Source organism: Diadema antillarum, unplaced genomic scaffold, assembly GCF_040938485.1.
Source record: "Diadema antillarum isolate AM-2024a unplaced genomic scaffold, OU_Dant_1.0 scf00000035, whole genome shotgun sequence".
Classification (NCBI taxonomy): Eukaryota; Metazoa; Echinodermata; class Echinoidea; order Diadematoida; family Diadematidae; genus Diadema; species Diadema antillarum.
Window position 1 is genome coordinate 2,591,084 of NW_027270924.1, and position 22,897 is coordinate 2,613,980.

The 22,897-nt window shown below is 40.2% G+C and overlaps 1 protein-coding gene across 1 annotated transcript in view; it reads left to right on the top strand.

The window, feature by feature from the left end:
* Positions 1–22,096, top strand: part of LOC139743886 (kynurenine--oxoglutarate transaminase 3-like) — a 35,027-nt gene extending 12,931 nt beyond the window's left edge. Inside the window, exons 3-15 of the mRNA XM_071654355.1 lie at positions 3,098–3,162; positions 3,978–4,029; positions 10,426–10,527; positions 11,117–11,266; positions 12,034–12,120; positions 12,806–12,925; positions 14,311–14,431; positions 15,231–15,307; positions 16,221–16,310; positions 16,842–17,028; positions 17,492–17,562; positions 21,268–21,354; positions 21,830–22,096. Of these exons, the coding sequence (XP_071510456.1) occupies positions 3,098–3,162; positions 3,978–4,029; positions 10,426–10,527; positions 11,117–11,266; positions 12,034–12,120; positions 12,806–12,925; positions 14,311–14,431; positions 15,231–15,307; positions 16,221–16,310; positions 16,842–17,028; positions 17,492–17,562; positions 21,268–21,354; positions 21,830–21,895 (1,275 nt within the window). The 3' untranslated portion in view covers positions 21,896–22,096. The remainder of the gene's footprint in view (positions 1–3,097; positions 3,163–3,977; positions 4,030–10,425; positions 10,528–11,116; positions 11,267–12,033; positions 12,121–12,805; positions 12,926–14,310; positions 14,432–15,230; positions 15,308–16,220; positions 16,311–16,841; positions 17,029–17,491; positions 17,563–21,267; positions 21,355–21,829) is intronic.
* Positions 22,097–22,897: the final 801 nt, after the last annotated feature.

The window sequence follows — 22,897 nt, forward strand, 5'->3', positions numbered from 1 at the left end:
AGCAAGTAGGTCTCACAATGACTCCTACTATCCAGTGACTATCACATGACTGATATACACTGTAATACAATATGATATAATGTCAAGTGTTACCCGATACCTGGTTTATTGTTTCTTCTTTTTCTAATATGTGTACATTATGGAATTTATAATACTGTTAAACACAATATTCTCGCTGCAATTAAATTTTTGCAAATGGGAGCCAACAGTCTTTTTCACGGCATGACATTTTTTCACAAGTTTTTGCCTCAAACATTCAATGCATATAGTGTAGACAATACCTTTTGCATGCATTTTAATTTTGTGAATCTTGGCTCTTGTGAAATTAGCAAAATTAAAATGCACGCGAACATTCATCATTTTACAGTAAATGATTCTTTTTGCGAATACATATTTTAACCTGTAAGGAGGTCACAGAGATTTTTGCGAGACTTTGTTTTCGCGAATTGACCCAGGCTATCGTAAGTGCACTATGACCATAGTGGATAGCGACATTTTCGCATGGGCCCGAATTCACGAAGGTGGTACAAATGAAACCATGGTTTAAACTATGGACAAAAACCATGGAGCGCCAAGTGTTGCACAGAATATTTCGTTACGAAATTGGTCATTTCGTCAACAAAATGACCGTTTTCTTAACGAAATTATCATTTCGTGGACGAAATGTTCATTTAGTTACAAAATAATCATTTCATCAAGGAAATGACTGATTTCGTAACAAAATATTCCATGCAACACTTGGCGTTCCATGGTTTTTGTCTATGGTTTAAACCATGGTTTCATTTGTACCACCTTCGTGAATTTGGGCCATTGTGTTCAATTCACAGTCCAACTGTGATAGTGTGATTCGTGAAATTTGTGAAAGCTTTCATAGTATGAAATCTGTAATTAGCTTCGTGGTTGTTTGTCATGTGGTGAGTTATTCTATTCTCCTCAATACTTGTTATTCTTTCAGACCTGTTGGTGACATCTCTATGTACAATGTCAGTAGAATTTTTTTAATAGTTGGCATGAGTTCCCAGGGTAGATCAAACTGATCAGCATGTACACTGATGTACAGTTGTACATACATTTTACTCAGAAATCCATCATTTGCTCTGCATGCAAAACAGGAAATGCTTATCACATCGTTTCATCAGTATACAGACATAGGTACACAGTTGTATGAGTATACAGTCCACCATAATGTGTTTGATACATGTCATTAATGTTTGATTACCATCGGTACCACTTTGTCAGAGCCCCATTAGACTTTGGGCCTCAGATTCGGAATCCAGATGTGTTTTTATCATTTGACACTCTGACCTGGTAAACGGAGAATCTGTTAGGAGCTGTTCATTTCATAGTGTACTTGTACATGCTATAGAGATTGCATGCTAAGTACTGGAATTTACTACACAATATAATATATACTCTCTGTACAGCTGTGGTCAGTATTCCTAAAGAAATTGTCAATGAAATGAGGAAATCTTTTTTTTTTTTTTTTTTTTGGTCAGAATTCAGTCATTCAGATTTAACTGGTATACATCAAAGAATTTATTTCATTTACAGGGCTGCCAACTCTCATGCAATAGATACATGTGTGAGACTCACACAACATCAACTGTCTCACTCTGATGAACTAATTTTCACACTGAACAAAAAACAAACAAACAAACAAACAAACTAGAAACCCAGAAAGGAAAAAAAAATGTCTCTAATTCAATTTGATGCATTAATGCTGCTTCTACACTTATATGTATACGATGCCCTGCATTGAAACGATAACTTAGATATGCTCAAGATGGAACCATTTGAAACTTTAATATTTATATGTAAAATTGTCAAAGCTCCCTCATCACCCCTTCCACACCATCCCCACCCACTCCCCCTGCTTCACCCCCTCTCATTGTCTCACTCTAAACTCTCAGTCAAGGATGGTAACCTGTATTCATTCAATCTCTACTCATTCACGGGAAGGATTGGCCTTTCAGCCACAGAAAGGTCTGATTTTCAAAGGAGTCTGTGAAAAGTGCCTACAAACGACAAATTCATTGAGAATGTAGAGTTGTTTTCATGCTGTAGCTCATTGAATGGTTCAACCTGGGTTTTTTCCCTTAGCCAGTGTGTCTTATTTTTTATATCATCAGACATGCATGCACACACAAATAAAGTGCTGTATCGCAGTAACAAATAAATAAGTGTAAAGGAAAAGAGGTCTGCATTATCGCCATTTATTATAGTCCGTGAAAGGACTGTTTGGAGAAAAGACACTGTGAAAGAGGATGTGACATGGTACCAACGGTAAGGCAAAGGAAGTAAAATACATTAAGGGCAGTCAAAGGGCAGACTTGATGATGTGGGTCTGACAGCCAGCCATATGGTCAAAATATCTCTTAACTCCGGAGATCCCAGATAGTGTCCATTATTGCTAGTTATGTGAGTGTTTGGATGTGTGTGTGTTTGTGTGTCTGTGTGTGTGTGTTGTAAAACTGATAGGTTCACAGATCAAGTAATTGCTTTATGCTTTACCAGAACTATGAAAACTGCCACCATTTTGATCGACATCATAACTCTATGCTATCAGTTTGTCTGATCGCTGTGTTTGTTTTAATCTTGTTCGTTTCTCTTCATAGTCAAGAGATACTCAGTGGTTTTTATCTTTGAATGGTTTGTTGCACAAGTATGTACATGTCATCTTGACAAAAATTATTATAGTATTTATTATCAGGGGAAAAAGTACTACTTGAAAGGAGGTCTATGCACAGTGACCTCTGTGCTAGCATGAAACAACAACAACAACAACAACAACAAAAATCAACAAAGCATTTTCAGAAGGGCACTGTGGCATAGTTGGTAAGACTCCCTAACTTTCAATCATAGGAACAGAGTTCAAATCCAGTCATTGGAAATATGGTTTACAGTAATTAGTCCTTGGACACGATAATGTATACTTACAGTGTACCATGTTCCTCTTGACCGTAGAGGTGCATAATGGGTACCTGGTAATGCTAGGGTAATAATGATAGCCGGACCTTCTGAAAGAACAATGTCAACAATGAAGAGGCTATATACCCTGGATAAATTGAAAACCATATTTTTTTCTATACTCATTCAGGAAACCATGGCGACAGGTCGGTTGCAGACAGCAGAGCACCTTCGGGGACTGGAGGGGAGTGTGTGGTAAGTACAGGTACACTGCTGTTCAGTCATTTTTGGAGTGGCGGTAGTGATAGTGTTATTCTTGCTGGCTGATTGTTATTTATATTTTTTCAAGGTTTTCATTCATCTTTGCTGTGTATATGTGACCGTCCATCACAAAACAAACAAAAAGTGGCACACACTGATTTTGTGTGAGGACTCAAAATAGGTAACACAGGTCAGCCTAGTCAATATTGAGTTTTTCCTATATTGTGCTTTAGAGCAATTTTTCTAAATCATCATAAAGTTTGGGATAATAAAACGAACATACTTGTGCATAGGTGCCCCCCCCCCAAATGTCCAAAACATCAGTGCTGTCCTGGTAGGGTTTTCAATCTTTCTGTTGACAGGAAAGAGACAACCCTGTATTCTGATGCAGGAATAGACAGCATGGGGTGACAACTGCTTTCCTTAAAACCTTTTAACCCGTTGAGGATGGACTGATTTCACTTCAACATGCATTTCCCATTGTCACCTGCCCGAGTATACGTGGGATTCACCCTCAACGGGTTAAGTTTATTTTCTAAGCTTCAGTTTACCTACAAGAACTAATGTAATCAATGTTTTGTTTTGTTTTGAGTTTTGTTTTGTTTTGTTTTGTTTTTTTGAACAAATAAACCACAAGGCAGAGCTGCATATGATGAAAACCACAACAACAACAAGGACATCTGTTGATCTTGTGAATATCATGTAGGGAGTAAACACACACACACACACACACACACACACACACACACAAATGCTTTCGCCGTTTATTTATTCGGTACGGTGTCTTGTGTTTTATGTCTTTATCTCAGGGTTGAGTTTGGAAAGCTTGCTACTGAGGCCAAGGCAATCAACTTGGGACAGGTAAGTGTATTTTGGGTTGGTTTGCTGCATAAAAATATGTAAAAAAGTAAAGAATACAAAAGAAAAAAAAGTAGTGTACGGTACTGTGCAGCTATTTGTTGTGGTCCCCTGTAAAGTCCTGATCATTGTTCAACTCAGTGGGAAAATTCTACACTCTGATTGTAATTGTGTTACGACCAAAATCACTCCGAGAATGATCGCACAAAAGAAACAATCAACTGATGTTCAGGCGGTTTATTAACAGTGATATTGTAGGTACAGACTGGTAATCGGTTTCACATCAGTACAATAATGATCAATAGAAACAAATATAAGTCAGTAATGGAATCACTTACGTACGCATTACACGCAATATCCCTGGAAATGTCCAAATACGATGCTCGATGCACAAACGAATGATCCGCGATGCACCGATGAATGATTCCTCTGACGTAACTCCAGAGGCACAGGTTACGATAGTCCACGGTATAGATCCGGGGTAAAATCCACGATATACGTCCACGGCGAAACGTGCAGAGTCCAAATGTTGTGATGACCACGTCCAGTTGATGCGTTGAATGATGATTCACTTAATATTGTCCAGCTAGGAATCCAGCCCGTCACAGCTTTTCCGCAGCAATGTCCATTGACATAAAAATGGTGTCTATCCCCAATGAAGGCAAATTAATTCTCTGCAGGCAAAATGTCTCCCAGGCCTTATCTCCACAAACATAACAGGTCAGCAGGTAACACAGGACTGACTATAACAAGTCGCTTCAGAGCCAGAAGTGACGTAACTCTCAGAGCAGAGGTGTTGGGTACTCTGCCTACTGCAGAATTTCTCTGGCTTATATACTATCCATTCACCCCCTTCTAGCACATTCTATAACTCTCTCCAACCTACTAGCCAGTCCAAGTTCCAGGAAACCTGGATGACTCACTGCCTAACTATGTACAAAACATCATTACCAAGAATAACTACCAATCACATTGGGCTACAGGGACAGTGCCTCACTCAGCCAAACATGTAAGCACTTCCCAGAACATTCTGGAATGGGTGAAATCATTCTAGATTGAGTGAGCTATAATGTATTTCCTGTTACATGCATGTACTGTATAGCTACATTGTATACCACCTAGAAAATTCTCCACTGATCTGGTCAGCCTGTATGTACTATATATCTATACCACATAGAATGTTCTCCATTAATCTGGTCCACCTGTGTACATACACATTAAAACAGCCCGGCATACAGTACATCATACATGTACGTGTACATAACTACTAGTGTGTACATTTGTGACACCATCCCACATGGGAAAAAGAAAGCCTTGCTGTAGCAAGGGTTTCTTTTACCTTCACAATTTCTCATTGTTATTTGCAACGAATGTGAGGTAAAGTCCAAGTCAAGCAACAATAATCACATACTATCACATGCCTTTTGGATAGCTGTATTAATTCCATGTTATCTTTTCATGGATACCATTTACAATAATATTGCTTGGATTCTCAGAGCTTATACAATCGTATCAAACTGTTTTGCACACATTAATGAATATGCTAAACACATACACTGGAAATGATATACGGTGAAAACTTTTCACCCTTAACTTCTACTGTGCTATCCACTATCTATGTCACACCAACTGACTTTCTGTCGTAGCACTCTTTCAGCATGTTTACATGACACACCCTCTGATCTTTGCGTCTGTCTGGCGTACTGATCACATAGTTCACATCATTGAATTTCTTTTTGACATAGTACGGGCCACTGAACTTGGCTTTCAGTGGTTCACCTTGTATGGGCAGCAGTACAAGAACTTTGTCACCTGGGTTGAAAGTTCGGGCTTTGGCATTTTTGTCTGCCTTTCTCTTCATAGAGTCTTGTGACACTTTCAAGTGTTCCCTAGCTACCTCACAAGCCTTTGAAAGCCTTTCACGAAACTTTGACACATAGTCAAGTAGGTGGACCTCATCATCTTCAGTCATGAATTTCTCTTTGATGAGCTTCAGTGGGCCCCTAACTTCATGACTGTACACCAACTCAAATGGGCTGAAACCCATCGACTCATTTGGGGAGTCCCTCGTTGCAAACAGCAGGAAAGGGATGCCCTTATCCCAATCCTCGGGATACTCCTCACAAAATGCCCTAATCATTGTCTTTAGGGTCTGGGGGTAGCGCTCCAACGCACCTTGGGACTGGGGATGATAAGCTGACGACTTCAGCTGCTTCACACCCAAACGATACATCACCTCTTGAAATATGCCTGACATGAAATTTGACCCTTGGTCAGACTGCACTTCCTTGGGCAACCCATACCTAGTGAAAAACTGCACTAGAGCATCTACCACAGTCTTAGCAGTGATATTTCTCAATGGGATAGCCTCTGGAAACCGTGTAGACATATCCATGATTGTCAAGAGGTACTTGTGACCCGACCTAGTCCTAGGCAAAGGTCCAACACAGTCAACTAGAACCCGACTGAATGGTTCTTCAAACGCAGGTATCGGAATCAATGGCACCGGCTTCACCGAATGCTGTGGTTTACCAGCCACCTGACATGTGTGACAAGTCTTGCAAAACTCAGCCACATCCACATTCAACCCCGGCCAATAAAAATGCCTCATGATCCGATCCTTTGTCTTTCTGACGCCTAAATGGCCGCCAACAGGTAACTCGTGAGCAATCCTCAAGATCTCACCGCGGTAACTGGGAGGGACAACAACTTGACGGACCACCGTCCAATCCTCATCAGCTGGCCTATGGGGAGGTCTCCACTTCCTCATCAAAATGCCATCTTTGACATAATAGCACTCAGGGACCTTTTTAGCCTCAGCCTCAGAACACGCCGTCTGAGACAAGCCTTTCAACTCAGAGTCTGCCTGCTGTGCTTCAACCAAGGAAGACTTGCTAAACAGCCCATCACTGTTAGCCTTGGAGCCTAATACAGCAACCCCATCATTCAAATCCTTGAAAAAGGTTTCTGCCAACCAAACACCGGAATTCTCCTCCACATCAACAGAATCCGCATCATCTTGAACAGCTCTACGAGCCTGAGACCTAGTCACAACACAATCTGGGAAAATCCCAGGAAACTCCTCCTGCAACTGCTCAGTTTCAGCAACCACCACTGGTTTATCCGAAACAACTGGAGACACAACCACCTTGTCCCCAGCCAAGTCATTCCCCAACAAGAAGTCAATGCCTGCCATGGGCAACTCAGGAACAACTCCAACAGTAACAGGACCAGAAACTAGGCCACACTTCAAATCCACTCTATACAGTGGCACTGACATATAACTGCCATCAACAGTCTGAATCAAGACTTTTGCATTCACTGCACTATCTGGTGGAAAAGTCATACCACCATCCACCATCAACGACTGAGAGGCCCCCGTATCCCGCAGGATGACTACTGGCTTACCTGCCTCACCAGAAGTACATGGGGTCACCTCACCATCAAACAAAAAGCTACGATAGCTCTCATCCACCTGCTTCATCCTATCTTTGAATTTGGGAGATTGACTTTCAATGGCCTGTGTTTCACTGAACGGGACACTGTTTTCGGGTAGGACACTTTTTGACATAACAAATCCCAAGTCCTTCTTTGTTTTGTTTTGCAACTTCCAACACTGTGACTTTACATGCCCTGTCTTGTTACAGTGAAAACATTTGATGACATTTGCACTTGTACTGGACCCTTTGTCAGATTGAGGCTTTGGTGCCGATGAAGTGTCAGAACTCGTGCCTTTTTCAGGACCAGCATTCTTTGGATTGCTCGACTGATTTTTGTCTCTCTTATTTCCAGAGAAATTCCTAAAAGGTGGTCTGTTGTCATTTCTGTGGGTCAGCTCATACTCATCAGCCATCAAGGCTGCTTTATGCAAACTTGTCACTTTGTGATCATCCAAATGTGACCTCACACTGAAAGCAACACTCTTTTTGAATTCTTCCAAGAGAACAACCTCACGTAGGTTATCAAAGTCCTGATCTACTTTCAGGGACCTGTACCACCTATCGAACATCATTTCTTTTTCACGAGCAAACTCAACATGTGTCTGGCCTGGTTTGCGGTACGAATTTCTGAACTTGTGTCTGTACGCCTCTGGCACCAACTCATAAGCATTCAACACTGCTTTCTTGACTGTAGCATAGTCACGTGATTGCTCTTCAGAGAGAGATGAGTACACATCAGCTGCTTTGCCGACAAACACACTTTGAAGGAGCATGGGCCAAAATTCCTGTGGCCATTTCAAACTGTTAGCCACCTTCTCAAATGACACAAAGTATGCATCAACTCTGTTTTCCTCAAACTTTGGCACCAATCGAATGTTCTTGGCCAAATCAAATACAGAGGGAGCCCTTTCATGATTTCCAACAGTCTGTGCATGAGTCAATTCCATCTCACGCAATTTCAGTTGTTGCTCCACTTCAAGTTTCTTCATTTCAATTTCTTTCTCCACTTCTCTTCGTTCTCTATCCCTCTCCCTTTCCATTTCTAATCTCATCTTCTCTTTCTCCAGTTCTAATTCCCTTGCCCTTTCTCTCTCCTTCATTTCCAATTTAGCAAGCTCAAGCCGTGTTTGATCTGAAATTTGAGCTCGATCTGGAGTGTCAATTTCTTCTTTGAGCTCCATGTGACCAGCCACTAAGTCAAGAATTTCTGCTTTTCTTACACCTTGTGGAACATCAACATTTAAATGCTGTGCAATAGCGGTCAAATCACATTTGCGTAACCTTTGCAAATCTTTGAGGGACAAATCTGTCCTCTGAACAAATGCCTGAACATCCATTGTACTGATTGACATTGTCACACTGTATTACACACAATATACAATTGAACAATCAACTCAACTGGTATTTTGTCTGTTCCAATATTCTGGATTCCGGAACGTTCCAAATTCTAAGTTTTGGCTTAAATTCACTTCCCGGACAAGCCCCCAATTTTGTTACGACCAAAATCACTCCGAGAATGATCGCACAAAAGAAACAATCAACTGATGTTCAGGCGGTTTATTAACAGTGATATTGTAGGTACAGACTGGTAATCGGTTTCACATCAGTACAATAATGATCAATAGAAACAAATATAAGTCAGTAATGGAATCACTTACGTACGCATTACACGCAATATCCCTGGAAATGTCCAAATACGATGCTCGATGCACAAACGAATGATCCGCGATGCACCGATGAATGATTCCTCTGACGTAACTCCAGAGGCACAGGTTACGATAGTCCACGGTATAGATCCGGGGTAAAATCCACGATATACGTCCACGGCGAAACGTGCAGAGTCCAAATGTTGTGATGACCACGTCCAGTTGATGCGTTGAATGATGATTCACTTAATATTGTCCAGCTAGGAATCCAGCCCGTCACAGCTTTTCCGCAGCAATGTCCATTGACATAAAAATGGTGTCTATCCCCAATGAAGGCAAATTAATTCTCTGCAGGCAAAATGTCTCCCAGGCCTTATCTCCACAAACATAACAGGTCAGCAGGTAACACAGGACTGACTATAACAAGTCGCTTCAGAGCCAGAAGTGACGTAACTCTCAGAGCAGAGGTGTTGGGTACTCTGCCTACTGCAGAATTTCTCTGGCTTATATACTATCCATTCACCCCCTTCTAGCACATTCTATAACTCTCTCCAACCTACTAGCCAGTCCAAGTTCCAGGAAACCTGGATGACTCACTGCCTAACTATGTACAAAACATCATTACCAAGAATAACTACCAATCACATTGGGCTACAGGGACAGTGCCTCACTCAGCCAAACATGTAAGCACTTCCCAGAACATTCTGGAATGGGTGAAATCATTCTAGATTGAGTGAGCTATAATGTATTTCCTGTTACATGCATGTACTGTATAGCTACATTGTATACCACCTAGAAAATTCTCCACTGATCTGGTCAGCCTGTATGTACTATATATCTATACCACATAGAATGTTCTCCATTAATCTGGTCCACCTGTGTACATACACATTAAAACAGCCCGGCATACAGTACATCATACATGTACGTGTACATAACTACTAGTGTGTACATTTGTGACAATTGAAACAGGGACACTGTCAATGACACAAAAATATCAGTTATCAAGAGAGAGGATGTTCCCTCATCTTTTTTTTTATGGTGATTGATTTTACACTTGAACCAATGCAGCACGATATTAATAATGCATTTTAGTAGTCTTCTGTGAGCCAGCCAAAAACTCTTCAAACAAACTAACCAGCCAAAACAAAAAATGAAACGACAGAAAGCTCAAACCCATAAGTATTCAATCTCAAACTTTTTTTTCAGTTTTAACCATTTTCTTTTACCATCATGATGTGGTGAAAGTAGTGCCTAATATTTGTTGCTGCCTGTCGTGAATAACTGTCGTAACCCTTTTCCGTCATTGCCAGGGTTTCCCGGACTTTGCCCCACCGAACCCTGTCACCGAGGCCCTCACTGATATCCTCAAGCCAAGCTCCAACCCGCTCATGAACCAGTACACACGGTCCTATGTGAGTATTGGGAGAGTTCTTCATCATTCTGACCTGCATGTTAACCCACTGAGGACGAGCTAATATTGCTGTAACATGCATTTCTCATAGACGAGTATGTCAGTTCATATTCAGTGGTTGAAGGGCAGTTTCTCAAAACCCTTCAAATGGATTCAACAAATCCAGAAAGATTTTTTGTGCCACTCAGTGAATGTTGTAGGAAAATCAGACAATCCTTTCACGATGTGAACTCTACAGTGATTTGTGACATCACAGTAGTAGAAAGACTTAGGGAAAAGATAAAGGAAATTTTGTAGATCTTCACTTTTGATGAAAAGTCCATATTCCTTTATTATTGTATGTTACTGAGATATGTGTCAACAAATGTAATTTTTTAATGTCTTTTGGAGAAGCTAGGCCAAGAGTTTTTGGTAGTGTCCATGAAAAATACATTTTTGTGAAATTCCTATCATAACTGCAAATCCATGTAGATACATTATGTATGTTGCTATATTGTACAGTGATAATGGTGGAATATCATCTAAGATAGCATCAATGAAGACTTATAACCGGAAGCATTTAATGATTTCTATACTATTTCTTCCGGCAGGGCCATATACGGCTCGTGAATGCCATCGCAGCCCTGTACAGTAAATTCTTGGGGCGCGAGGTGGATCCCATGAATGGTGTACTGGTGTCCGTTGGGGCCTACGGCTCTCTCTACTATGCCATCAACAGCCACTTCAATCCAGGAGATGAGGTGAAAACTGACCCATGATGATGATAATGATGGTGATAATGATGAAAGTGATGATGGTGGTAATGATGATGATATTGGTATAGTCGCAATGGTTGTGATGGTGATGGTGATGATGATGATTTTGATGATGGTTATTATGATGGTGGTGGAGGTGGTGGTGGTGATGGTCATGCTGCTACTACTTCTAATGATGATGATGAAGATGATGATGGTGGTGGTAGTTGTGATAATAATGACGATGATGATATGGTGGTGGTGATGGTGATGGTGATAATGATAGAGATGATGATGTGATGGTGATGACAATGATGAAGATAATGGTCGTGATAATGGTGATGATGAATATGTTCTTAAAAATGAACATTGCCAAGAACCAAGGGTTGATGTCAGTTGTGAGTATATCAGGGAAAAGAATATTGTAAAAATGTCATGACGAATATCAGAAAAATTATGATGTTGCACATAGACAAACTGACTACGACATCAAGGATAAGTGACACAATATTCCAGCAGTCTATGTTTCAACTCTAAAAATGAGATACTGTGGGGTAGTGCAGAGATAACAACATTGAAAGAAGAAAAAGTGTTTTTTGCATTGATGCTGTATAAGAAAAGGAAAAACTTTACCTAAAGGAATCCAGATGAAAATGTTTATCACAGCTTGATATTAGTTCAGATGATACTCCTTCAATGGAGAGAACAAGAATTGCACTGATCATCTTGACTTTTGATTCTTCCCCCTCCCCCTTGCAATTTGAATGTACCAGTGCATCATCATCGAGCCGTTCTTTGACTGCTACGAGCCCATGGTGAGGATGGCCAGGGGAGTGCCACGGTTCATCCCTCTCAGACCGGTATGTCCTTGGATAATTCATCCTCACTTGGGATGTTTGTCTCATAGTCATATTAGTCATATTCAGACCAGTATTTCCTCTTATCTCTCGAATCCTCACTTGGATGTACGTACTGTATGTGAGGTTTTTATTTTTGTGAATTTAACAACACACAACATTCTTAACTCTGATCTTGACATGAATGCCATGTGCGCATGTACACTTTTCTGTGCATTTCGGTACTTTCACAGTTGTGATTTAATCACTCGCTTAATTGTCTGGAAATCAATAAGATTTGCTATAAGATATATGACGTATACAGTATCAGTCATATCCGCAACACAAATTTCTAAAGAGTTCAACATGGAATTGATACAGGGACTGCATAAATTGTATTAGCTGTCGATGAATTTGAATATTGAAGACTTTGGTATCAAGGTGAATTATTGTTATTGTGTTGGGTTTGTTTGTTTTTTTTTTGGGGGGGGGGCTGTGGGGGGGGGGGGTGGTTGCATAAAAGCTGTGACCAAACACAGTGTCTAAACATATGTGGACTTTTGCTATGGTTCAAAGTGATCTGTGTTTCAATTTCTATATCTAGTCTAATCCGTAATTCTGCTGCATAAGAAAGATGTTGAAAGCAAGAGAATATTAAGTAGAAAGATGATATTCTCATCATTGTTGTCCCCTTCTTCTACATGTGTAGAAACACGACAAGGTGACTTCAACCAGAGATTTCTACCTGGACACTGATGAACTCAAGTCTCTTTTCAACGAGAAGACGAAGGCCATCATAGTCAACAATCCCAACAACCCACTTGGGAAGGTTAGTCAGGGTGTCCTAGTTGGTTCCATGACATTTGCTCCTGCGACAATTAGTCCTTTGGAATATCTGCACGCATAGCCGAACATAAAACCTACCCACAAACATAACCCTTACCCTAATGTAATCCCAATCCTCACATCAAACTAAACCTAAACCCTATCACAACACTAACCATAACCCTAAGTCTGTGGAGAAAATGAAACCGAAGAAATTGCTGCGGGAGTAAATGTGGATTCCAATCATGTTAGCCTTTTTTGTCGGTCCTCACACTGGTAGCACTGACAGTTATGAGTGAAGATAGCCAAAGCCGAGTGCAAGTCAGCAGGGAGGAGGACCTCTTGAGACCCTTGTATGTGATTATATTTGATGATCTATGGGGTGAAAGCCTAATAATTAGTGCATCACTTCTGCTGAATGATTCACTCCACTAATGGGGTTAGTCACTTTGACCAATGAATTGCCAGATATGCTCTTTGACCTTCAGTGCTAGATGTGTTATGCATGCACTTTTTCAAACCGAGCTCTGCAGGTCACATGTAATCATTAGTTTTCGAACAGTGGTGGGGAAATTCAGTCATTCAAAAGCATGAGTCAAGAAATTTGGATTATCTCCTGCGACCCTCTTGCTTGAGCTTGGTTCTTGCAGGTGGCTTGAGTCTGTCTCACATAGTGACCCTCTGCTTGCTTATCTTGCAATTACTTCAGCAGAACCTGTGACAAAGGCTAGGTCAAAGTAGACTTACCTTGTGACTTTTGCCCTCTTCATTTTGAGACTGTTCATGCACCAAGTACTCTTCTTGGACTAGCAGTGAAAATCATACCTTTGCCACTTATCTCTCCTCTCATTTTTTACAAGTTACATCTATGATTCTACATTTCCAGGGTCTATTGCATAGGATATGTACATTTTGAGATTTGTCAGACGTAAACCTAAAGCCATATGTGGGCGGGGCTGAATACAGAAGAAATGCTAGCACCCATACTTCCTTCAAAAATATTACAAGAGTCTATACTCATGCTGAATATGTATTAACCCATTTGTCTTTTTTCCATGAATGGAAAAAAGGGTATTTCTTTCTTCTTTTCTTTATTCTATTTCAATAGCTTTTTAATCCCCTTTCACTTCATTTTTGGATAACAAAAGTGTTTTTTTTTTAATAAAACATAAGAATGATACATTGGAGCAGTACAGTTTATGTAAAGGTGAAGGCATGCTTGACAAGAATATGCAATGTAAGACCATAAAATAAGGAACTTCAGTCTGTACCTATTTTACATTGATTGATATCATTCAATGTGATTACATGATAAGTATGTCCTTTGTTTTGAACAACCATACCATCACTAAAGGTCATTTTTGCAAATCTTTGGCCTGTCTTATCTAGATCTTCAGCAAAGAAGAGTTGACCGTCATCGCTGACCTGTGCAAGGAACACGATGTCATGTGCATCAGTGACGAGGTCTACGAACACTTGGTCTACTCCGGCAATGAGTTCACGAGAATGGGTGAGCATGGAGTGATGACGAGGGTAGATTACGGGAGGTTGATCATTGTCTTTTTTGGAGAGAAAAGAGAAGATGTTTGATATGCAGCTTTTGTGAAAACAAGCCTGAACTTGAATTTGTCAGATTGAAAGCTGGTTCAACTATTTACCTTGCCGATATGAGCCCTCTCTTTTTTTTTCTTTTTGTTGATAATTATCTCCATAATTGTATGCTCTGTCTTTAGGCACAAGTTATTGTAAAACAAGTAAATTTTGCGTGCATTTCAATTTCAGGAATTTCGCGAGCGCCAATATTTGTGAAATTAAAATACATGTGAAAGTTCTTATCTACGCTATGCATTGAATGCCAGTGGCAATTCGCGAAAATTTCATGCTGCGAAAAAGGCCGTCGGCTCCAATTCGCGAAAATTTCATACCGCGAATATATCATGTTTAACAGTATGTTCAGTAATTATGTTTGCTTTTTTATTGCAGTGAAAGTCATGCAAAGTTTGTGTTGAAACTGCCTGTATCCACTGTTAGTGCAATTATTCTGCCGTACAGCAGTCAAATCGTGTGGTTTTTTTTCAAGGAAAGCGTAAAGTTACCTGCATTTTCTTGTTTAGGTGCATTCTTTTCAGTTTATTACTTGAAAAATCCTCGTAAACCTTCGGACTCATGATTTCATAAGGTGATGCAAAATGACTTTAAGCTTCTCTTTGGGAATGTAGTCAAGTGAGATGGACATCTTACAGCTTTCATAGGGCATATGAACAAAACATAATCTAAACAAATACTTCTTCTGTGTAATATCCTCATAGCCACCCTCCCAGGGATGTGGGACCGAACCATCACAGTGTGCAGTGCAGGAAAGATCTTCAGTGCCACAGGCTGGAAGGTGAGCTGTAGGGGAATTCCCCTGTTAGTCTTATGTCAAGGCCACCACAAGTTTGCAATTCTTGGGGGAAGGGAGAGACCATATGTGCTCAAGGGTCATATTTTCCAGTATGTCGATACTGTCCCTATCAAATGACTGTGCCATCCAACCAATTTTTGTAGAAGAGAGGGATTAAGAGAAAATATCATTTACATATATGATGAGTAGATGTTGTTGCTGTTGTTGTCGTTTTTGCAGTTATCCCAGTTATCCACTGATGATTTTGTTTGTAAAATGTGATGTTGACATACGTTTTATGTGAAAAAAATTGTAGTTACAAGTTCTGTTGGAGATGGAAAAAATAAATAAATAAATGAAAGAATGAAAAATCCTGGTGTGATCTCTGTCACACTTACAAGTTTCATACCTAAGCAGTAACTACAGAATGACCAGACAAAGTTAGTAAATGGGAGATAAAGCTGTTGGTGGTCAGTGTAGTGGTCAAGAGCAGATTTCGGTGCATAAATACTGCACATGAACTCTACAAGTATTCTCTGCATTTTCAGGATAGTTTGTACGTCAGGGAAGGATTGATTACACAACAATAAATTGCACATTTAGTTGGCAAAATCTTTTGCAGGTACAGTGCAGTGTGCACCTGAAATTATATAGGTGAGATACAGCTGGTGTGTGGAGCCATATCAGTCATTGTGATAAGAAATAATCATGCTGCCTGTAGTTCCTGTTTATGTGTTGGCTAGTGAAAATGAGCTCATTGACTTACCTGGTAAGTTCAGTTTATTGTGGTTACTTCAGGACATAATGACAATCTATGAAGGAAACAAACCTCACAGCCACAAGTGTGTTGTATCAAGATAATTTGCAAATGGCACTTGTTTTTTTCCTACTGTTTCTGTTTTTTCTTTTCGCCCAGCTTGGATGGAGCATAGGGCCCCCTCACCTGATCAAAAACTGCCAGACTCTTCATCAGAACTGTGTCTACACATGTCCAACACTCATTCAGGTAATGTGTAAGATATGACCACAAGCTAATGTTCAGCCACTCTCTAACAGCAGTATTATTAAGATCAAGACTTTAACTGTGCACCCTCTGCAAAACATTAGATGCATCTCTACCCCAAACTTGTAAATGAACTCCTTATTAGCATGTCCTCTGCAGGTAGTCAAGTATTCAGCATCTATATTTCCTCTATACACAAGTCCTCCTCACCCACCCCCTCCACCTTCTCCCCATTTACCCTTGCCACCTTTCCCCTCAGACTATTCTCTTCTTCCTTTCTTTCCTCCAACTTGTACTCATCCATTTTCCACTTTCCCTTTATTCCTCTTTACCTCTGCATAAAAAAAGAAAAATCCTAGATATTTGATGAATATTACTTTTGAGATACACAAAACAGATTTGTGAAAATTTGAAGAGGGAAATACAAGGTGCGTTTTTGTGTGTGTATGTGTGTGTGTGTGTATACAAACCACATGGAATGGACTGATACACCACTATGTCTTACTTTCTCTGCATCATCCGGTTGCTATGCAGGAGGCGGTTGCTAGGGGCCTTGAGCTGGAGTTCTCCAGGCTGGGCCAGCCAGACTGCTACTTCCTGGAGCTGCCGCGGGAGCTGGAGGAGAAGCGGGAGAAGATCTCCAAGCTCCTGAAGGAGTGCAACCTCATCCCCATCATGCCGGAGGGGGGCTACTTCATGATGGCCAAATATGGGCATCTGGGTGAGTTCCTGCCCCCTCCCCCCACCCCTAGAAAACTACCCCTGATTAGAAATATTTTTGGGGAAAATACTGATAACCTCTATTTCAACAATTTTTCAGGATTTTTTTTTTCTGAATCGAGCCCCTGAAATATACCCCCTTTTCCTGAAAAAAAAAAAATTGGGAATGCCCGTACAGTACAGAGGATCACCCCCTCCCACCCAACCCCAATTTTCTCAATTTCTATTCCTAAGATGGGCAGTGTAATGCACTGTGACATGCGTGTTGATGTCATAGAATTTGATTCTAAATCCAAGAATTTTTAGAGCTTTAATTTGAACCTCTGTCTGTGCCTTGTTTCTTTCATACTCATGAAGTGCCTATATGTTATTGTTCATATAAATCATCTATGTATGTATAATGTTCATTGATATCAATGTTATCGTAATCACTCTGTGTGTCTTTCTCCACCTTGTATCAATAGGAGTTGATGTGAGTGAGTTTGGAGATGGACCAGAGGACTACAAGTTTGTGCGTTTTCTCACCAAGACTCAGGTACCGACATTTTGATGACTATTTGTGACCGCTACAACAAAAGGATCCTAAAGTCACTGACGGCTATGCCGAGAAAATCAAGTTGGAAGTCGCATCATCAAAATTGGTCAAAACAATTGGATTTCGTTTTTTGGCATAATTATGTACTCTAATGTTTTGTCTATCTTCTGCCGAAATTTCGAAGCTACATGATCAAAGGAAAGGCAAGAAATCAGCGTTTTTCTGTACCATGATTTTCCGACTTTCAACGTAACAGAAACGTGTCCGAAGATTTGGATTTACCGCCGCTGCTAGACTCCGCCCCTAGCAACGAGGGAGTAATCTTATTTGTCAGTGCGTGGCATCCCGATTGCTGATTGGTCGTGCGTAGACTGCTGGCGCTAAGCTTGAATGAACATCGCGGAGGTTGCTAGGGGCATACCTTCTATTGTCAAGCGGTGAAGGCTGTCTCGCCTCCCCTTGATCATGATAGCGTCGGAAGGATAACTTTGAAGGCGTTTTTCTCGAAACTCTGATTTCCTCAACCACTTGACATGCGCTAATGAAATCACTGATGTCTCCGCAACCGAGTGCTTTTATGAGTTCTGCTATATATGAAATTAAAGTAGAAGAGTAAGGAAGTAATGTTGTGCGATTTTTAGAAAATTGTTTTCCCCCGACTTTCGGATCCTTTTGTTGTAGCGGGTCACATTTCTTATCAGTTGCCCTTGATTATAACCTCTTATTAATGTAATGGAACTGCATGTGAGGGGAATAATGTAGTATTGCATGGGAAGAGAACAACATACATTGGAGTACCGGTAACATTTGCACACCTGAAGCTCAGACATATGATATTTGATAATTTTTCACAGAAACCTGAGTGAGTCCCAGGTTAAAGTTTCTTTGGATTTAGAACTCTCATAGTAGTAGAGGCTACTATGTAATCCCGTGAGATTTTCGTGCCAAAATTGATTTTTTTCGCTAACTTTGTCAATTTGGGGGTGCTGAATCCCAAAAACTTTGGTTCCATTTTTTCTGACCACGTCTTCAGCCGCCATTTTGAATTTCAAAATGGCCGCCCTAGCAGACTGTATTTTGACCCATATTTCATAAAGTGAGCATTGTAGAAGCTTAAAATTTGGTGCAAAATGCATGAGTGTGATGTCAGACACTCTGATAAATCTTTGTCTGATATTGTGGATTGTTTTGATACAATTTGTAGGCTACCATCTTGAATTTCAAAATGGCTGCCATAGCAAGCTGTATTTTTACCCATATCTCATAAAGTGAGCATTGTAGAAACATCAAATTTGGTGCAAAATACATCGTTATGTCAGACACTCTGATACATCATTTTATGATATTGTGGATTGCTTTGTAGAGTTTGTAGGCCGCCATCTTGAAATTCAAAATGGCCACCATAGCGTTTTTACCCATATCTCAGTTTGCAATTATTGTAGAAGCATCAAATTTTAAAGAATGCACTTGCTTGTGGTGTCCAACGGTCCAGTACAGCTGTTTCCTAATTGTAGATCATTAATAGATAGGCCACCATGTTGAAATTCAAGATGGCCACCACAAAAAACATAATTATAATACTGTGGTAAGCATCTTAGATGAATGTGCCAAAATTGTCCTCGTTAGACTGAATTTATTTCCAGTTCACGCAGAATGACAGCCATCTCTCAATTCAAAATGTAAGGATGAGGTTCTAATTACGTCATCAAGAGATGCTGAGGGGCAAAAACTGCGTGGGGGGGGGGGGGGGGGGGGAAGGGGGCATACCACTGTCCGATAGTGTGGGCATCCCATATAGCCATGCGGGTATGCGGTTCGCAAACTGCGCGCTAAAACGGTTCGTTTTTGCCTCTCGGGCAACATGTTATTTTGATTGCAACTGATTGACAAATTGCCCTACATCGACGTAAATAAGCACTGAATTGATCAGTGTTTTAGTAGTAGCCATGATAAAAATCATGGGCGTACATACTCGAGCAGGATTCGAACCTACGACCTCCTGATCACCGGACAGGCGTCATCTCCACTAGACCACCGAGCTTTCGCCCAACAGCAAGTGTTGGTTCTAATCCTTATAGCATGCAGCGGGTACTGCTTTGTTATTCAAATTCATGAAGTTCTTCCGTCGAGATGTTTTCATTGCAACTGATTGACAAATTGCCCTACATCGACGTAAATAAGCACTGAATTGATCAGTGTTTCAGTAGTAGCCATGGCTGGTTGCTTGTAACCAGAGATATTAGATGAAAAGCAGCCATTTTGAATTTTAAGAAGACAGCCTTGAAAGTGATCTGCAATTTTAGGGAGGGAAAAAGTGCATCTGAATGTTCAACATCATGAGCCCGGTTTATGCCCGCAATGTGAACTGTCTGTATTGCGTACAATATGAGATATGGGTCAAAATATACATTCTGGTATGGCGGCCATTTTGAATTTCGAGATGGCCACCTTTAATATCAAAATGAACCATCGTTTCAGAAAAAGATGTTTCAGATTGTCTAACAACATACGCATGCTCTCTGCCCCAAATTAGAACCTTACACAATGCATACGATATGAGATACCGGTCCAATTACATTTGTTATGGTAGCCATTTTGAATTTCAAGATGGCCACTAAGGAAAATGATCCATCATTGAATAAAAGAATGTATATACTAGCATGACTGACATCATAAGCATGCTTTTTGCCCCACATTTATACTCCACACAATGCTTACAACCTGAGATATGGGTAAAAATGTATTTAGCTATGGTGGCCATTTTGAATTTCAAGATGGCTGCCTAAAAATTGTATCAAAGCTATCCACAATATTAGAAAATGGTGTATCAGAATGTCTGACATCACAAACATGCTTTTTGCATCAAATCTGAACCTTCTATGATGCTCACATTATGAGAATTGGGTCAAAATACAGTTTGCTATGGTGGCCATTTTGAAATTCAAAATGGCGACTGAAGACGTAGTCGGAAAAAATGGAACCAAAGTTTTTTGGATTCAGCACCCCCAAAGTGACCAAGTTAGCTAAAAAAAAAATCAATTTTGGCACGAAAATCTCACGGGACTTAATATTTTGACATAGTAGACTGTACTATAGAGAAGACAGAGTAAGATGACAAAAACGCACCATCTGCATCACTCCCCTAATGAATGCGGTAAAAGCAGAAATGCTAGCATGCATTTCAATTTTACGAAAGCCAACGAAGATTCGCAAATTAAAATGCATGCAAATGTTCTCGTCTACAGTGTGTGCATTGAATCCCAGTGGCAATTGTCAAAAATGTCATGCCTCGAAGAAGTCCATCGTCTCTAATTCGCGAAAATTGCGTGCCGCGAAAATACCTCGTTTTACAGTACATCTATCAGTTGTATAATTCAAATTTACTTAACATAAAGCAGCACCGAGACTTGCAGTCTATCAATCTACTCATCTGTCTATCTAGCTGTCTATCTTTCTATCATCTACCTAACTTTATCTATCTTATCTATATGTCATGTCATTCTATCTGTGTGTATATTATATGTAACTCTCCTTTTCATCTGTCTATCTATATATCTTATCTACCTACCTGTATCTGTCTATCCTATCTATATACATGTCAATCTTTCTATTTTTCTGTCCATTTGTCCATCCTTACAAGTATTTATCTACATGTATATTGTGTTTATCATCTCTTCATCTGTCTATCTCTTTCTCTCTCCCTAGGGAGTTGCCACCATCCCATGCAGTGCATTCTACAGCCAGGAACACAAGTCGCTGGGAGAACCGTACATCAGGTTCTGCTTCATCAAGGTACACTCAGTTTTATTTGTATTCATCTTCTTTCCTCCTGTTTTCAGGTAGTCGCCCGATATTATGGTTAGCGTACATCTAAAAAGAAAATTCTCCCCCACAAGTTGCTTCTGACAATAGTGGGCCGTAAAAGAAATGACAAGGTAGAAGAAATTGTGCAATCTTTCTTACTGTAGTAAGATCATATTTCTTGAGCTAATAAGAATAAAAAATGAAGTACAGTAGTAGTAGTAGTAGTAGTAGTAGTAGTAGTAGTAATATTAGATATCATCAACATGAAAATCAAAATCATAGTCATGATAGTAATCGTAATCATAATGCAAAGGTATAGGGGGGGAAAAAGAATTGTGTTACCATTCATGTTTGAAATCAATTCATAACTGAAAATGATTGTAAAAATGTTTCAATATTATCATGAATATTTAAATCTGTCTGCACATCTACTACCTCAATCCCTCACCCCATACCTCTGCAGGATGACTGCACCATTGAGAAGGCTGCTGAGAAACTGAAGACTTTCAGCAATTCCTTGAAGGCTTGAATAAAGGCTGCGTCAGAGAGAGTGTTGGTGATGTGTTCAAGGCCTGAATCATGTGAATCAAATTTGTTGTTGTTGCTGGGTGTTTTTTCCCTGTTTTTGCTAAGAGAGCTTTTTGAAAATCAGCTGATATTGTGTAAATACATACCGGGATGTACATGTTAGAGAAATAAATCACGGTGAAAAATTTATGCGTATGTTTTAAATTTGGTGTCAGTTTGGTAGTCTACCATACAGTCTGTTCTGCTTGTATGTTCCTTGATGGGAGATGCTTTGTAAGTCTTGAGTGAAGACTAGCAGTCATCAGGATACGGACTGTACTGAATGGCCAGTGCGACTGCTGCTGCACTGTAACTTGGGATGGAGGGAATGCAAATTTTAAATACATTACAGAGTATGGATGTAGAAAGGGACTAGTCTGGTATCCAGGTGTTTCATATCGAGCTGAGGGAATTGTGGTATATTCCACTGGTAGGAAGGCGTGGAAGTATGAATGTGTGCATGCTGTTAAACCACACAGGCAGCAAAGGAGACTTGTGAAATTTATAAAAGAATAATCTACTGCTCTGCAGGGAAACACTCCATACATCTGCTTGACAATCAAAGCTGACTACTGGTACATATTTCTTTCACACGCATCTCGCTGTCATGCTCTGTTGCCCGAGTCATGGGGTTGTTTGGACCTCTACTGCGTATGGGTCAAGTTAATAGGTCAACCAAGAACACCTAAGTTGTGGTAGAGACTGTGTTAAACCGGTTCTGGTCAACACTTTAACAGAGGACTCAAGCATCTTCCTATGAAATGGCACAGAGCTTCAATGGAGATGGAACGAAAATCAAGAAACACTTTACGGCAATTTCGGTAAACGACAATTCGGAAATCCTTTCTAGAACATTGCGTACGAGAAAGTCAGTACAATGTATCAGTAATACAGTAGCCTCAGGGTCTACTACGAGACAGGTGAATGTGACATAGATCGGTACGTGTCCCTAGCAATAAGTTGC